General features: G+C 42.4%; 1 protein-coding gene across 4 annotated transcripts; it reads right to left on the bottom strand.

Moving 5' to 3' along the window:
• Positions 1 to 288: 288 nt before the first annotated feature.
• LOC121588295 lies at positions 289 to 13,035 on the bottom strand. Of its 4 annotated transcripts, none has more exons than XM_041906051.1 (5): positions 12,889 to 13,035; positions 2,920 to 3,083; positions 2,375 to 2,834; positions 1,995 to 2,302; positions 289 to 1,920 (listed from the first exon to the last, which is right to left on the bottom strand). In XM_041906051.1, the coding sequence occupies exons 2-5, from the start codon at positions 3,059 to 3,061 to the stop codon at positions 1,736 to 1,738; spliced, it is 1,095 nt and encodes a 364-aa protein (XP_041761985.1). In that variant the 5' UTR covers positions 3,062 to 3,083; positions 12,889 to 13,035; the 3' UTR covers positions 289 to 1,735. The 4 variants fall into 4 exon arrangements, with proteins under 4 accessions (XP_041761985.1, XP_041761984.1, XP_041761986.1 ...); XM_041906050.1 differs by lacking the exon at positions 12,889 to 13,035 and adding an exon at positions 3,432 to 6,802; XM_041906052.1 differs by lacking the exon at positions 12,889 to 13,035 and adding an exon at positions 6,776 to 6,794.
• Positions 13,036 to 17,715: the final 4,680 nt, after the last annotated feature.

The raw sequence follows: 17,715 nt of genomic DNA, 5'->3' as shown, positions 1-17,715 counted from the left end.
GATGTGGAAGATTTTTTTAAACTAAAGCTTCGATATGGCAAATATTGCTTGAATTTAAAAAATTCTAGCTTTAATCCTTCTAAAATGAATTGAATATGTGGCTAAGGAAATGGTGGGAAGATGACGAATCTTCATTCTGGCTACAATCCGCAAAGAGATTTACGATAAGCAATCAAATCACTTGACTCGTGTATCCTGTTTTTGGCTATAATGATAAAATCATTGGCTTTTTTAAACGTAATGAAAAAGAACAGGAATAGAGCTATACAAAATTGATGTTTAATAATAATAATGTATTATGTACAAAGTTAAAACTTTACTATGTTAAAGAAGTAATTAAGCTACCTCAACTTATACTGTTTTTTGTATTAAAATGTAATCACAATTAATCAAAATGTTAACTATGAACTCTGTATAAATAATCGTAATATATACAAGATTCTTCTCAGAATATTTCATACTTTTTTATCCAATTCACATAAACATTTTTTTTATTGAACATACATCTTACATTTTTCAACATTATTTGTAAATTTACAATATTCTTAAGGCAACTTTGAGACAGAGTATTTAGTTCTGTCTCTGGATTAAGTCCGACCTTATACCGGGTCTACTCGGTTGCTTAATATCTATAGCTTAATCTACTTAACCTTCTTAACCTACTTAACCTACTTAACCTACCTAACCTATTTAACCTACTTAATCGAATATCCTAACCAAGGCTTTTTTTGTTAAGGTATGTATTAATGTACTTTAGCCCATGTTCGTATTGTCTTAATTGCTACCATTTTACATTTAATATCAGTTATTGGAATAGTTCGAAGCGTTGTTGAAATGTCATTTTCGTATCCAATATAGTTATAGATTTTATCGGAGGCAATAGGAGTAGTAAAGGCTTGAAAACGTCTTACCAAAGGATACCCATGTACAACGACTGATCCTGATTCCTCGATGGCTTTTTCGTACTTAACTATGATATTTCTTTTTGTTAAAAACCAAGAATCCTTAAAATTTTTCCTTAACAAAAATCCTTGCCTAACTTGCAAAATTGTCTCATCCTTTTTTACTTTAAGTGTAGGATACGTCATACTTTCCTGGTTTCTTTGTGCTGCAGTGTCTATGTCTCGCAACAATATAATTTTTCCTATCGCTTGATGCAAACTTCGGTAGCCAGATTTTACGTAACTATGTTTGATTATTTGTAACATATTTTCACAGGAATGTGTTGACAAAGTAATCAGAGGGCCTAAATTGTTAACCTCTTCGTATACATGAAGCAAGAGATGAACATTACTCACTAGATGTATGCGATCGTACACAACACTATAATCCTCAACAAATTTCCTCAACAATGTACCGGCATACTCCCACTGGTCCTTAAATGCCCATGATGATAATATAGTTATAGCGCAATATAATAATTTAAAATGTTCGTATGCTAGTCTACCTATTCTATCTTGCAAAACAACTATACCTGCGTAATGTAAAAAACTGCCGAATTCAGTACCTTTCCAAAAATGAAGATAATTAAGAGACCTAAACTTCCTATGAATTTCTGTGGGCAGCAGTATACTTATAAGCTCTTCTGATATTTCATCTATGTCTTCTTTGCACCATTTTTTAAAGGGGGCAAGAGCTCCTTCGACCCAGCCTAGCAGAAGCTTGAAAACAATACCCAATTGTATTAAATGTAATAAATCGCTAGTAGCTATACCTTTTATCATGTCGAACTTTTTTAGATCTGTAAGAGGGGTTTCCCTCTTCGATGGCCTGTAGAACTGGGTTTTTCTTCTCTAAATTCCTTATCTGTTCTTGGTGGAGCTGTTGTATCCTCGAAAATAACTTTTTTTGGTGTTTTTAGGGAAGTACCACAGCATTTACATTTTAAACACCCATGTACTCCGTTGTAGTAGCAAACTTCTGCAATAAAATTGTACAACGAAATTCATACACATTATTAAAATTAAAATAAAAGAGCGATTCCAATTACTCACGTTTAATAAATGCGCGTGCAGGCGAGTCAGCGATTATGACTCTAACCGAAACAGTTATTTTTTTGCCGTTTAGGTTCATTTTGTGATCATGAAGCCTATTTAGTTCCTCCACCAAAGGTCTCAGGAAAGGCTCAACATCGTTTGGTTTAGAAGTGCCGCAAAATATTTCAACCACCATAACAGGAACATTCGGCATATTGTGCAACTGCATTAGTATAGGCCACATCTGTATTGCGCTGCGGTTATATATTGGTATTCCGTCTACTGAAAGATTCAGCTCAAACACATCCTCTAGTACGTCCACATCGCTGAATAAAAATAAAAGAAAATACTGATGTTAGAAAGGTATTACACGATTGCTTAAACAATAATTAGTTTACCGAAAATAATGTTGAAAACAACATTCAACGCCTTGGTACCACATTTCACCTCCACCAGGAACCTTAGTAATCTGCTCGCTGACGTTAACCGGAGCTTTCAGCAATGTCCTAACATCCTGTGGAAGAGATGAAAAAGCAGAAAGAGAAGACGCTTTTCGCAGTATTCCTAGTAAATTATTACTCCCGCTACGAGCAACTTTATTGCGAATAAACCATGTTCGCAAAGAGTCTCGTAGCTTCGCGCTTTCTGGATCAGTTTCCAGGCTCGCCTCCTCCAAAAACTCTGCCTCCAAAAACTCTCCCTCCAAATACTCTTCCTCTAAATACTCTTCGCCATCAGTATCTTCGTTGTGGATGGATCCTTCATCGCTAGCACGTTCGTCATCTGTATTGTTTTCGTCCAAATATTCCTCTTCCATTGATGCCACAGGACCTTCACAGGGTTCATTCATAGCAACATCTACAATTAAACAATAAAAAGAGATGTTAGTTGATTTTTTTGATTGATTTAAATCAAGCAAAACCATAATAAGTCAAGCAAATACCCTCGGCAGATTGCTGAGCTGCTGGCTGGTTGCTGGGTCCGGCAGGATCATTTTGCAATGCCCACTCCTTTTCAAACTGCTCTTCCAGTTTCGCGGCTTTTTTATAAAGCTCTCCACTTCGCTTTAACTTTTTCGGGAACATTTTCGACGACTAAATCTTCCGTCTGAAATGGCAAATAAAAAAAAAACAACACTTCTACGGATCTTTTAATGTTCAAAACAGTTTGGCTTTGTTGAACGAATTTTCGATGAGCAAAATCAATTTTGTTTTGCTTTGGCGCAACGTAAATTCGTTCAGCAATTTTTTATAACTTTATCACTCCTAAAGCTGTAAAACGTTATAGAAAATTTCGAGATAAACGTAAATTGATTCGCAGAGCGACACATGCAGTTCGTGAACAACAAGTGTTTTGGCGCTTTAAAATACCGCGGCTGAATGTCTCACCTCCATCGGGTATCCACATACACCACACAACCCCACACCTCACCATGCAGCACGCAGTTCTACTCACATGAGCAAGATCGGCAGCCGATCCAAAATCCGACCTCACTATCATGTGGTAAGGCATCTCATCCGATCGATGAAGCGCGCCAGATCGTCTCATGAGAAAATTTGGCGCCTGCCAGAATGCTCACCATACAAACTTCTGCAGCTCACCATGGCGATGAGAAAGACAATGCGCGCTCAGTACGGGGGAGGCAGCCAAAGGCAGCGTCTCAGTATGAAAACGTCAAGCTGTCATCGGGCTCGCTATAGTGAGATGCTGTCCGATTGTCATTTGGGGTATTACCACATTATTCCCTTTTGTTTTTGTTTACATTATTTTTCAATTAGTTCACAGTTTGTTTATTTTAACTTATTCTACTACGTAATCATTAAGTTTAGGAGGAACTTTCCTTTCCCGCTGGTTTCGGCACCTCACTCCTTCCCCTCGTTGTTACTCAAGTCCTTCCCGTTATTTTCCTGTTTTTCGTTGCTATTTTCCTGTACTTTGTTTGACTGGCCTATTTTTTTAGGTGTGCTGAATTTCTTACGAAAAATTTTCCTGTCTCTTGATCGGTTATTGTGGTCCAAGCACCACCACCACCCAAACCTTTCTCTAATACCACGAATTCAGTCGGATTAAACGTGGTTTGCAATTTGTTTCCAGGTATCAAATTCTGCGCAAGGACTGTGTCTCCTTCTTCTATAGTTGATTCCCTAGCTCTTCTATCCCTGTCTTCGTTTTCTTTCCCTTTCCACTTTTTAGTTCGGTCTCGATCCTGAATATCTTCTCGGCTTACCGATGTTTCAACATCTTCAATCGCTGGGATCTTTGATCTAATCGTTCGCCCGTACATTAACTCTGTAGGTATTTTCCCCGTGGTCGAATGTGGTGTGGTGTAGTACATCATTAAATATTCGTGAAGGTCCATTTTCCAATCGCGTCCTAGCGCTGAACTTATTTTTAATCTTTTAAGCAATGACCTGTTTTGTCGCTCCATCAACCCGTTTTCTTGCGGCCAATAAGGTGTGGAGTGGTTGAGGTGGATCCCATGTCTCGTGATAAACTCTTCTAGTTCTGTTCCAATTAATTGTTTTGCATTATCTAGCATTATCCAGGTCGAGCATTCTCTCTCGCAGTGCGGTTGGTATTACCAGCTTATTTCCCTTGACCCCCATTTCCCCTATCATACCTATGTCTTCTTTAAATGGTATGTAAGCTTTAACCTCCGATTCCGTCCATATGCCCGTCTGTAAGCACATTTTTAGCTTCCCTAGTATTTCATCCTCTCTAGCACTCTCTTCCACTTCATCAACGACTATAGCCGTTGATTCTATACCGCCCCCATCATAAACTTATTCTCTTCCTCAAACGGCTCATCTCTCTCGTTTGCCACCAATCGGGATAATGGGTCTGCAATGTTTCCTTTCCCTTTCCGATACTTTACTATAAATCTAAATGATTGCAGTCATAAAATCCATCTTTCAATTCTGACGCATGGCCGTGCTGCCGGCAGGAATATGGTCTCTAGTGGTTTATGATCCGTCTCTAATTCAAAAAGACGGCCAAGCAAGTATGGTGCGAACCGTTCTACCGCCCAAACCAGGGCTAATGCCTCTCTTTCGGTCTGACATTAGCGTTGCTCGGTGGACGTTAGACTTTTGCTTGCATAAGCTATCGATCTTGGTTAAATGTCGGTTGGTCCGTTAAATTGAACAAGCACGGCTCCCAACGCAACAGGTGAAGCGTCAGCTATCACTCTAGTTCTCAAGCTGTTGTCGAAGAAGCACAATAGCTTAACATCTGAGACCATCTCTTTCAATTTCTTGAATGCTTCTTCTTGCCGTTTGCCCCAGATAAACCTGGATTTTGCATGGGTCAGTTCGCGTAACGGAGCTGTTTTTGTTGCTAAATCAACTAGGAATCCGCCTAAATACGTAATCAACCCTAAAAAACTTCTAACTTCTTCCGTCGATGAAGGTGCTCGAAATTTCTGCAGTGCTTCTACCTTCTTGTCGCGAGGTTCTATGCCTTTGTTTGAAATTTTATGCCCTAAAAATTCAACAGCTGTAACCTTAAAATGCATTTTCCTGGTTTAGCAAGATTCTTTTCTCTTTTAATATTCCAAGTACTCTTTTTAGCATTTCATCGTGTTCCTCTTTCGTATTTCCAAACACTAATATGTCGTCTATATAATTAACGACATTCCTACTAACCATGGCAAACATCTGTTCCATTATTTGTTGGAACACTTCTGGCGCAATGACTATGCCAAGCATCAACCTTTTGTATCTATGCAATCCTATATGGGTAATAAAGGTGGTGATGTATCGACTGTCCTTATGCAATTCCACCTGATGGAATGCTTCCTTTATATCCAGCCGAGTGAATAATTTGGTTGCAGAAAATCGCGGAAGAAAATCTTCTATTGTTGGCATTAGGTGTCTTTCTCTTACTATGGCTGTGTTTGCCCTACGCATATCAACACAAAGGCAAAGTTCCCCATTATCCTTGATAATCCGGATCGCCGCTTGACTCGGATTCATTGGATATCATTCCACACACTGACACGCGAATGTGGCTATTCTTTACACGTTTTGCCCCATCGGTCACCACTGAGCAAATCTCACACATGGTGCAAGTACGTCTAGCACTCGACAAGCGGGATGTGTTCGTTCACCGTCTGACGAAATTTGGCGCTGACACCAGTACACTCTCATTTGTCTCATTTAAGGTGGGCATACCAGTCACTCTACGCAGCAAGGCTCTCTCACCTGAGACATGGCCCTCCGCTCTAACGTACCGTGAGTTCCGTGACTACCGGACCAATAATATTAACACTAATGCTCTCGCAGCCGCCGATACAAGTTCGATGCTTCAACCTACACTTGATCACCCTGTCACTCTCACTACAGACACTTATCGTAATCCTCTCCCACGGTTTGGATTGAGCACTCCGATACCAACTGCCAATACAGATCCGCCCGCGCAGCCTGTTGCGACTTCATATGATATGACCACCACAGATGCAGCTTTGTTTACAACCGAACCACAACAGGACCTTAATGAACGAATGCTTGTCACTACCACACCTACCAGGTCGCCTCCGGAATGCTTAGCCGCGCCTAAAAAAAGACCGAAGCGCGGAAACGCTAAACGGACTGATGAATCAGCTGACGCTGGCCCGTCAGATGAATAGCAATCTTTCACTGCATCCGGCGATGCACCTCGCTCAGCTCATCCCAGTCTCTCTATCTACTACCAAAATGTACGTGGTCTACGAACGAAAACTACAAATCTTTGCCTGTCGCTATCAAAATCAGAATATGATTTTATCATTCTCACTGAGACTTGGCTTACTCTGTCCATACCTTCTTCGCTCTTCACTGACGATCATTATCATATCTACAGGTGCGATAGGAATCTTTCCAACAATGCCCTCTCACGCGGTGGGGGTGTTTTAATTGCATGTTCCTCTTCAATACCGACTTGTGAAATCGCATCGCCTAATACCATACTGGAACAACTTTGGATCAAAACATTGCTACCAGGTGTCTCTGTTTACATCGGCGTTGTTTACATTCCGCCTAGTCATGCGAATGACCCCGCAGTGATGAACGCTTTACATGATAGTGTACGTGAAATTTCAAGCCGCATTAAAGAGAGCGATTTATTATACGTCTTCGGAGATTTCAATAAACCTGATATCAGATGGGAACTGACTAATACATCAGAAGCCGCCGATTGCTCTCCATGTTATTCTGTCATGCATTATGCACCTTTATGCAATTCCGTGGCTAATACCGATTTCGTTGATGGGTTGCATAGTACCGGATTATTTCAGTTGAGTGGTATTGCAAATCAATCTGGGCGTCAATTGGATCTGGTCTTCGCAAACCTTGCCGCAATCAATATTTTGTGCGACTCACTCACACCTCTGCACTCTGTGAATGGTACCTCGGCTCTAGAGAACTCCCTCCCATACGTAACACACTGTAGTATTCCACTTCTCAGTGAGGACTTTCATCATCCTTCATTGGATATGATGATTTATTATCCCGTACAACTATCCCACACCACCAACAGTCACACTCGCAGTACAGTCAATAGAAATTTCTTCAAAACGAATGTGGAACGTATGAATGCTCTTATTGTGTCGTTTGACCGCAATTTTGACTGCTCCAACTTTGCCACCATCGACGAAGCCACCAATTTCATTAGCGTTTTTATGCGCTCAGCGATTAACTCCTGCGTTCCTGTTGCTCGACGAAAGTCTGGCCCCGATTGGTCTAATGCATCTTTAAGACGGTTGAAAAAATAAAATCAAAAGCCTACGCGGATTACTGTAGAACGAGATCATTGCTGTATAGGAGAATTTTTTTCGATGCAATTGTGGCGGGTAGCTTGCTGTAATACACGATCTGCTTCACTCCGTTCTGTATGTGTTCTGACTATCTGTCATCGTTATCAGATTATACCGCGCTCTAGCAAAGAGCGGAATAAAGCCGAGCTCTTACAACACATACCACATCTCCCTTTTTTCCGAATAATGAACGATAAATACAATTCCCCAAATTATTTATTTACTATATGATTTCATCTGATTATTTCACCCAATCTCTTACTCTATGATAGGAACCTAGCGAGACGTTTAATTTCCCGTTTCGGACGGGAGAGTGTTCTCGGTATCTCTTCGGTCGTTGGTTCATTAAAACCTACTCCTTCCTCCTGGTTATCCACCACCGTCTCACAACCATCCCTATGATCGTCTGGGTCCTTGTACTCTTTTAGGTGGCTCGAATTCCTGTCATATAATTTCCCGTTTTGCTCATCCTGTACTGTTACGCGAGAACCTTGCTTCTCAATTACTTTTGCAATCTGTGGTCCAAAGGGTGTACTCAGTTTGTTGCCTGGCATTGTATTCCTCAGTAGGACTCTATCTCCTACTATTATATCAGACGGTTTAGCTTTGCGTCGTTGATCTTCTGTCACTCTTCCCTTTTCCTTCATACATATGTCTCTATCCCTATAATCAGTGATTGGTAATGCAGATCCGGTACTAACGTCTCCCAATGATGGTATTTTTGTCCGGATATTTCGGTTGAACATCAACTCACTCGGTGTTTTCCCTGTGGTGCTGTGTGGGGTGGCGTAGTACATGGAGAGATACGCCCCCAAATCTTTTTTCCAATCCCCGTTTTGAGCCTGACTTATCTTCAGCCTTTTTAGCAAAGACCTGTTCTGGCGTTCAACCAGACCATTTTCTTGCGGCCAATATGGGGTTGTCTTGTTAAGCAATATTCCTCGCTGTTTGCAATAGTTGTCAAAATAATTGCTCACAAATTGCCTTCCATTGTCGAGTGTTATGGTTCTCGGATAGCCAAGACGCACAAATATTCGTTCAAGTCGTTCAGATGTTTCAATCGCTGTAATTTTCATAACAATTTCGACCTCTTTGTACCGACTGAAGTAATCAATGATAACTAGTAGATGATCACCAGTTGGTAGTGGGCCCAAAAAATCAATTGCTACATCTACCCAAGGCTTATGTGGTAGTGGCCTTAGCCTCATGGGCTCCGGTTTATCTGGTTGGCTGACCAATTGGCAGCCTGAGCAGCTGCTTACCAGTCGAGCAATAGCTTCATCCATTCCTGGCCACCAGCAAGTACATCGCAGCCGTTGTTGCATTTTAATGCGTCCAGGATGCCCTTCGTGTGCCAGTTCTAGCATTCTTTGCCGGATGGCTTTCGGTATTACTAGTTTGCTACCGCGGACTACTAGGTCTCCAACTGTTCCGAGTTCCAATCGAAATGCTTGGTAAGGTTTCAGTAGTTCATCTGTATGATTCCACGTACCTCTTTCCAAACACTCCTTAAGAGCCCGCATTTCGGCATCATTCGAAGAAGCAATCTCTACCTCTTGCACATCGATTGCAGCATTTTCCATCACGCTGCGGATATATACTGTAGAATCTGGATCAAATTCTGATACTTCAGTAGGACTTGACAACCGAGACAGAGGATCAGCTATATTAGTTTTTCCTTTCCGATAAATTACATCATAGCTGAAAGCCTGCAGCCTTAAGACCCAACGCTCAATCCGCAAACAAGGAGAAGATGTGGGGCTAAAGATAGCCTCTAGAGGTTTATGGTCCGTTTCCAGCTCGAATCGTATTCCGAATAGATAGATTTGGAACCGTTCCACGGCCCATACTAACGCTAGTGCCTCCTTTTCTGTTTGTGCATACCGTTGCTCTGTACTCGTTAGGTTCTTGCTGGCATAAGCTATTACTTTAGGCTGCTCGTTCTGGAACTGAAGGAGGACGGCTCCTAACCCTACTGGGGTCGCATCTGCCACTACTCGGGTTTTTAGATGAGGATCAAAATGGGCAAAGATTAGCCGCTTAGCGATTAGCGACGTTAGAAACTAACCGGATCAGTTCGTTAAATGCTTTGTTCTGGTCTCGCTCCCAAACGAATTCGGCGTTGTTCTTTGTTAATTCGCGTAGTGGGAATGAAACTATAGCTAAGTTTGGAATGAACGTTCCCACGTAAGTAATTAATCCCAGAAAACTCCGAACCTCTTCACAATTTTTGGGTGGCCGAAAGCTTCTTATTGCTTCAATGTTGTTTAGTGCAGGGAGCATTCCGTTCTGGTTAAAGCGTTGGCCAACGAATTCAATTTCTGTGAGTTTGAAAACACACTTGGATTGATTAAGTAAAATGCCATATTCCTCAATCTTTTCCATCACTTTCTCTAGCGCTAAATCGTGTTCGGTCTCAGTTTTTCCCGTAACTATGATATACGATATCAATAAAATTGACGGTGTTTGGACAGTCGGCCAAAACTTGTTCCAATATTTTTTGGAATTTCTCTGGAGCGCACGAAATCCCAAACATCATTCGTTTATAACGATAAAGTCCACGGTGGGTGATAAAAGTTGTGAGAGTTTTACTTTCTTCATCGAGCAGTAGTTGATGAAAAGCATCCTTTATGTCAAGGCGAGAAAAGTATTTAGCACCATTCATTCTCCAACGTATGTCTTCTATGGTTGGTAGTGGATGCGTTTCTCGCAAAATTGCTTTATTAACTCGCCGCATGTCTATGCAAAGCCGAATACTTCCACAATCTTTTACAACTATCACCATGGGTGAAACCCAGCTGCTCGGTTCCGATACTTTCTCTATTATGTCTTTAGCGACCAATTCGTTTAGTTTACTATCAACTTTTTCTAGCATGGGCAAAGGCAATCGTTGGAGTCGCTGAGCTACGGGTGTCACCGTCTTATCAATTGGAATGTGGATGCTGATTCCACGTATTGAGGGAAACGCGCGAAATGTTTCAACCTGGTTGATTGATTCATGCTGGCTAGGTAATCCAACATATAATACTCCAAGCTGTTTTGCAGTGATTTTCCCCAAAAGTGGTTGTGGACCATTTTTAACTACGTAAAATTTGGAAACTGTTCGGAGTTCTTTCAAACCGTCCGCAATAGCTATTTCCGCCTCAAACATCGTAATTATTTCTAAACAATCGGTCTGAGCGTATGCCTTGAACTTCCGATCCGGACTCCGTGCCTCGCCGATGATCTTGACTTGGTTATTCCTCATTGATGCCCACGTTCTATCGTCTATGATATTCGACTGAACTCCAGAATCAATTTGCATCTCGATAAGGATACCGCCTACTTTCGCTCAGATCAATTCGTCTGAGTCGTTTGCCGAAGATACCATCTCCACTAATTCGCACTCAAAAGGTTCATTTTCGTCATCCTGGATTACGCGAATTTTCCTTGCAAACTTTGCCGTTTTCTTATTTAGTTCCGAATCATTAAAGTGCCCGCCGAACGGCCTCTTTTGCATTCTTTGATTCGTATGTAGTCTATTTGAAGTTTGTCCAGCATTTGAGTAGCATACAACAGCGAAATGACCTCGCTTGCCACATTTTGCGCACGTTTTGTCTCGTGCCGGGCAAGATTGTTGCCCATGGGTACGACCACAGAACCGACACAATGTTTTTATATGATGGATGTGTTGGTTATCTATTTCAAAAGTTTTGCTCCTACCGCTCATTTGTTCGTTGGCAACTCGGGATGTTTCATACGAATTTATTTGTTTAATGTATGTAGTCTATTTGAAGTTTGTCCAGCATTTGAGTAGCATACAACAGCGAAATGACCTCGCTTGCCACATTTTGCGCACGTTTTGTCTCGTGCCGGGCAAGATTGTTGCCCATGGGTACGACCACAGAATCGACACAATGTTTTTATATGATGGATGTGTTGGTTATCTATTTCAAAAGTTTTGCTCCTACCGCTCATTTGTTCGTTGGCAACTCGGGATGTTTCATACGAATTTATTTGTTTAATGACTCCAGAGACAAGTTTTTTTCTTGCAGAAGTTTGACTCGCAAATTTGCCGGTACAAACTGAAGCACTTTGTCAATGATTGCAATCCCTGCACTCTCTGCCGCAGTTGCCCCGAAATTGCACTTGGAGCCACGAGCTTGGGCACGCATTACAAATTTCTCTAGCGTTTCTTCCGGCTCCGGTTTCATTGACCAAAACAAAAATCTCTCGTGTGCTTCGTGTCTTTGTGGAGCGAAATATTCATCCAATTTAAGAATAGCAATCTCGTATGGGTCTACGCCCTGGTCTACGTCCGCCTCTACATCTGCATCTGGAATGCTGAAAAATATTTCTTGCAGCTCGAGACAACCATAAGTTAAAAGTAAATTCTTTTTCTCCGTTCCGTCCACTATCTTCGCCGTACGCAACCAAATTTCGAACCCCCGTTTCCACGTCGTCCATTTTGTTCGCCGCTCGGTTAGGGGAACGCCTGCTAACGACAGTGGTAGTAAATTCCCAAATAATTTGTTTGGTTCCATCGCTGATTCCCTGAAATGAAGCAGGTTGTGAATACGATCAAGTATTCTATTATTTCACTCTTTCATGACAGATTCTTGACTCTTTCCCGAGTGATAACTCTATAAATATCGAATATTTCCTTTTTTCCTCGCTCTCTAGACGCGCATTTATTAAATTCTCTTTCTTCCTCTTCTTCGCTTTTTTTCTGCTCTCTAGACGCGTACTTATTTGATTCTCTTTCTTCCTCTTCTTCGTTTTTTTCTCTACCGCTTCCAGACGCGGCTCATTAAAGGCATTTTCAATTCTTTCCTCCGCTTGCAAGACGCGGCCTTGCTGTTTTCAAGACACAGCGCTTTTTATAGATCTTATAATTTTGCCTTTCGCTTCCATAACGCTTCACTGCTGTTTGCTTGACACAGCTCTTTTGTTTTTTTTTCACCCGAGGCGGCCATTCTGTTTTCTCGACACAGAGCATTCACTTCACTTATCCTTTTGTCTTCCTTTGTACTCCGCATAACCCAAGCCAGCACTAACACTATGACGCTTTCAACGCTTTATTTCATTTCTGCACTTAATCTTTCTTTTTCCCATTTCTTTCGTCCTTCTCTGATAACTTACCCTATTTTATTTCAATTCAAATGCTTCAATCTCGTGTTACAAATAGGAATCAAGAAAATTTATCCTGTCCTCGTCGCCAATTTGTGGCGGGTAGCTTGCTGTAATACACGATCTGCTTCACTCCGTTCTGTATGTGTTCTGACTATCTGTCATCGTTATCAGATTATACCGCGCTCTAGCAAGGAGTGGAATAAAGCCGAGCTCTTACAACACATACCACAGCACTGAACAATTATCGTCGACAAAATCGTGTGCTCTACCGCTTCTTCATTCGCCGTACTGAAAGGCAGCTGTTTTCTAAGCCGACACTGTTCTGGAGCTTGTGGAACAAACGGCGCAATATAAGAAGTATCCCTCCGTCAATGAGCTACAATGGCGAAACTAGTATCGATACATCCGATATTTGCAACACTTTCGCCAATCGTTTCGCTGATGCATTCACCCTTCCTGTTCACAATCCTAACACACTAGCTGAGGCCACTCGCAATACTCCATCGGATGCTATCGACTTTATTTTACCCACAATTGACGAAGCACTAGTTGCGCGCACACTCAGCGATATAAAACCATCTACATCATCTGGACCTGACAATATTCCCGCATACATTTTGAAGCACTGCCGTCAATCACTCGCACCCATTCTTGCCAAAATATTTAATGGTTCCCTTATGCGTGGCACGTATCCTGCGTCCTGGAAACACGCGCGAATGGTTCCTATCCATAAAAAAGGCAGTCGACTTCATGCTAGTAATTATCGTGGCATTGTTTCCCTATGCGCTTGAGCAAAGGTGGTTTGAGCTCATTCTATACATTCCGCTACTCACAGCAGTTCAAAACTATATGAGCCCTAGTCAGAATGGATTTCTCCCAAGGAGATCTTCCACCACAAATCTTGCTCAATTTGTTGGCTTCTGCTTCGATAACATGGATCGTGGTACTCAAGTTGATGCAGTATGTTGTGATATGTTGCGCTACTTAACAACGGCCAATAACGCGGGAAGGGTTTAAGCTTAAGATGTAGGTAAAAACCGTGTATTCGCTAATAATGTCTTTGCCCTTCCGCCTGCCCGTACCGAGTGCCCGACCGCCGCTCGGTTCCCGCTTGATGCCCTCTCATTCTCTCGAGAGACCCGACCTCCTACACTCACACATCACACGAAGACCTTTGCCTGTCGTCGGTGAGTGGCCTAATGTGTTAGGCAGGTTGGGCCATAACACAGTATATATCGACTTCAGGGCTGCGTTCGATAGTATCTCTCATGATATTCTACTCTCGAAGCTAAAAAAAATCGGTATCCTCGACTGGCACATCACCTGGCTGCGTTCATATTTAACTGGTCGTTCGTACTACATAAGCATAGGATCTCGTCGTTCTCACTCCTTCACCAGCTCCTCAAGGGAGTAATTTGGGACCGCTACTCTTCCTCATCTATATAAATGATCTATCTTTCGTTTTACCGCCAGCCCAACACCTAATGTACGCCGACGATGTAAAAATATTCGCTCCAGTTAGAAACGACAGTGACTGTGTACGCCTTCAACTGATCCTACAGAATCTGGACAGCTGGTGCAGCAGAAACGCCCTCCAAGTGTGTGCTGATAAATGTCAGTGTATATCATTCAGCAGAGCCCGTCACCCCATCACGTTTACGTACACTATGCTCAACACGGCTTTGGCTCGCACGACATGTATCCGTGATCTGGGGGTGCTACTCGATCAGAAGATGTCATTTCGCCCTCACATTGATAGCGTTGTTGCGAAGGGAAATCAGCTACTTGGTCTAATTACGCGGACCTGTAGCGAGTTTACCGATCCCATGTGCGTCAAGGCGATCTTCTGTGCCATCGTAAGGTCGTGCCTGGAGTACTGCTGTCCGATCTGGTGCCCGCTTGGCGTTGGTGACATCAATCGCCTCGAAGCCATTCAACGGAGACTCACCAGGTACGCGGTTCGACTCCTTCCATGGCAATCCCACCACGCTCGGCCCTCCTACCATCAGCGGTGTCTGCTTCTCGGACTTGAACCACTCTGCTCTCGACGTAAAAACGCCCAATGCCTTTTCATATTCCGGCTCCTTAACGGAGAGATCGATTCCCCGGCATTACTACCCAGCATCAATTTGTTCGCTCCCTGTCGGATTCTTAGATCCAATTTCCATCTCCGTGTACCGCGTACCCATCATAGCCAGGGACACCCCATTATACGTATGTCCCGCGAGTTCAATGAAGTGTTAGATTTGTTCGATTTTAGTATGTCTACATCTACGTTCAAGGAGAAATTGCGTCTACGTCACATTTAATGTTAGCTTATAACTAGAGGTCTATTTATATGTTATAAATGATCATTGTTATATATATCTTAATTTAATTATAAGGTTGCCGATTAGACACGATGGTCCGTCGGTTGTGTATGAAATAAATAAATACACCTCACACTTGTTACACACATAATTGGTACTAACGGAGAAACCCATTCGCACCCTCCTTCCACTGGTTCAATTATATCTCTATCTAATAGATTTTGGATTTTTTCCTCAATTTTTGCTAATAGAGCCACTGGTGGCCTTCTGGGATGTTGGAAAATGGGTTGAACATCTCTGTCAACTGGAATTTTTACGATCACATCCTTAATCTTTGGAAAAGGCTGCTTTGTTCTTCCCTCCACAGCTCTCACCCCGTGTGTGCTTGGTAGTGATGGGTAATCCGGAGCGGAGTCATGGATCAACTCCAACTCGCTCCGGATCACTCCGGATCACTCCGGATCAGTTCGGATCACTCCGGATCACTTTGGATCAGTCTCTGGATCACTCCGGATCAGTCCGGATCACTCCGGATCACTTTGGATCAGTCTCTGGATCACTCAAAACGAGTCCGGATCAGTCCGGATCAGTCTTGATCAGTCCTAATGAGTCCGGATCACTCTGGATCACTCCGGATCAGTCCGGATCAGGCCGAATAAGTCTGGATCAGTCCGAATGAGTCTGAATGAGTTCGAATGAGTCTGGATGAGTCCGAATGAGTCTGGATTAGTCTGGATGAGTCCAGATGGGTCGGGATGTCAGTGCCTACACGTACGGTCCAAAACAGCCGAAGTCATACAAAACCATGGAAAAGTCTGCGCCCTTTTGTTCCGGCGTCCTCGTGAAGTTTACCGAGCCGAACCGAATAGTTGTGTTCGATAAACATGTGTGCGTATCAGGTAGCAGCATTTATACTGCTTACCTGCCGTATGCCGCTGTGATACCGAGCGAGACGCATAGACAACGCATCTAGAGGACAAGTGTAGCCGTGTAACTTTTCTATGTCTCTTTTGCCTTGTCCTTGCCTTTAGATCCTGATGAGTGAAGCATGCATACTGTAGCAGATTTACTGCTAACAGTAGGTCACATCTAACTTAGCCTTGCCAAAAGCCAGGTAAAGAAACATTAAACACCAGAAGCGTAAACGTTCTCGTGTTTTACCTCAGAACATAAATAAGGAAAACGCGCCACAGATAAACAATAAAACTTCCGTAAAAACCCAGGCATAAACAGGAAAACGTTCGCCGCATCCACAATGCACTGATAGTTGATAAAACACAGGCACGCTAGGTATAATTTAAGAAACACCTGTAAAAAACCCAAACCCGGAAAACCAAACGAAAGCTCACATTTGACAAACATCTGGTTGCCAAATGTGTCACAACTTTCACACCATATTTGTTATAAATAAAGCTCGAACTGATGGAGAAGTCAGTTCACCTTCCATAGACACGTAGATCACTCGTGTTCTGGTGCATCTCACCAATTTGCAGATTCCGCCGAAGGCTCTGCCCAATTTGATAATCATTTTGGTTATCAGCTGTTCAGTCAGTTGACCGATCAGCATTATCCTCATCGAAATAAAGTGCACGTTTGCACCAGTTCTACCCAACTTCTCCCACGGTGTCCGATTCCGCCTCGGTCATCAACTCGACGCGCAAGGTCGATGCAGTCCGCGATTCCGCCGACGTAAGCAAGTGCTTCTTTTCGAACTTAGCGTAAGTGTGAACGAGTTGACGTAACCGATACGCGACGAATGTGTATACATTTTGGTGTCGCGTTCCGTACGATCCCCTTCCTCGTCACACACCCCTTTTACTGCGCTCCGCGCTTTGACTCTCCGAAACGGTTTGAGAAGCGCGGCCGAACCTACCACATGGCGACCGTGACAGCGTAGCAAAAACAAAGCTACAAGAACATTAAAGTGCAGTGAAAAAATAAAAGTGCAGTGCTGCGTAAACATTCTTGTTATGGGAACTTACCACATACCCCAATAATCTAAAAAAACAGTGCCACTTATGTGCAAATACAAATTGTTGAGAAAATCTATCTCAAAGTGATCAATGCTTAAATAATCAGTCTTTAGAACTTGCATTTCAACTCTAAATGACGCATCAAAACGCTAACTTAGCAAAACAAATACAAAGTGCAACCAAGTTAAAGAAAAATGGGTAACGACGCATCAAATCCGAAAGCAAATGTAAAGGGTGATAATGACCTTACAATTATCCAGACTCAAAATGTTCACTCAGAGCAGCACGAAAGCCACGAAATGAAACTGAACATTGTGCTGATGTTGCTTTCAATCGTACTCATCCAAAATATCGTAAAAGTAATCTTCAGAATAGTGAAAATACAAGCTCAAAACGATGCAATGAAGAAATTACAGCTGCCTAAATAGTTTACGTTTTGACAATGAAAACACTTCTTATTGCAAGTAATACGAGTTTAAAATAAAAGACAAAAGAGTGGATGGAAGAACCACAGACCACGGGAGGTGGCCAGCGTGATTTTATGGAAAAGTAGT

The sequence above is a fragment of the Anopheles merus genome, chromosome 2R (genome assembly GCF_017562075.2).
Source record: "Anopheles merus strain MAF chromosome 2R, AmerM5.1, whole genome shotgun sequence".
NCBI classification, from domain to species: Eukaryota; Metazoa; Arthropoda; class Insecta; order Diptera; family Culicidae; genus Anopheles; species Anopheles merus.
Note: the sequence above shows the minus strand (reverse complement) of the source record. Positions and strands in the feature narration are given on the sequence as shown.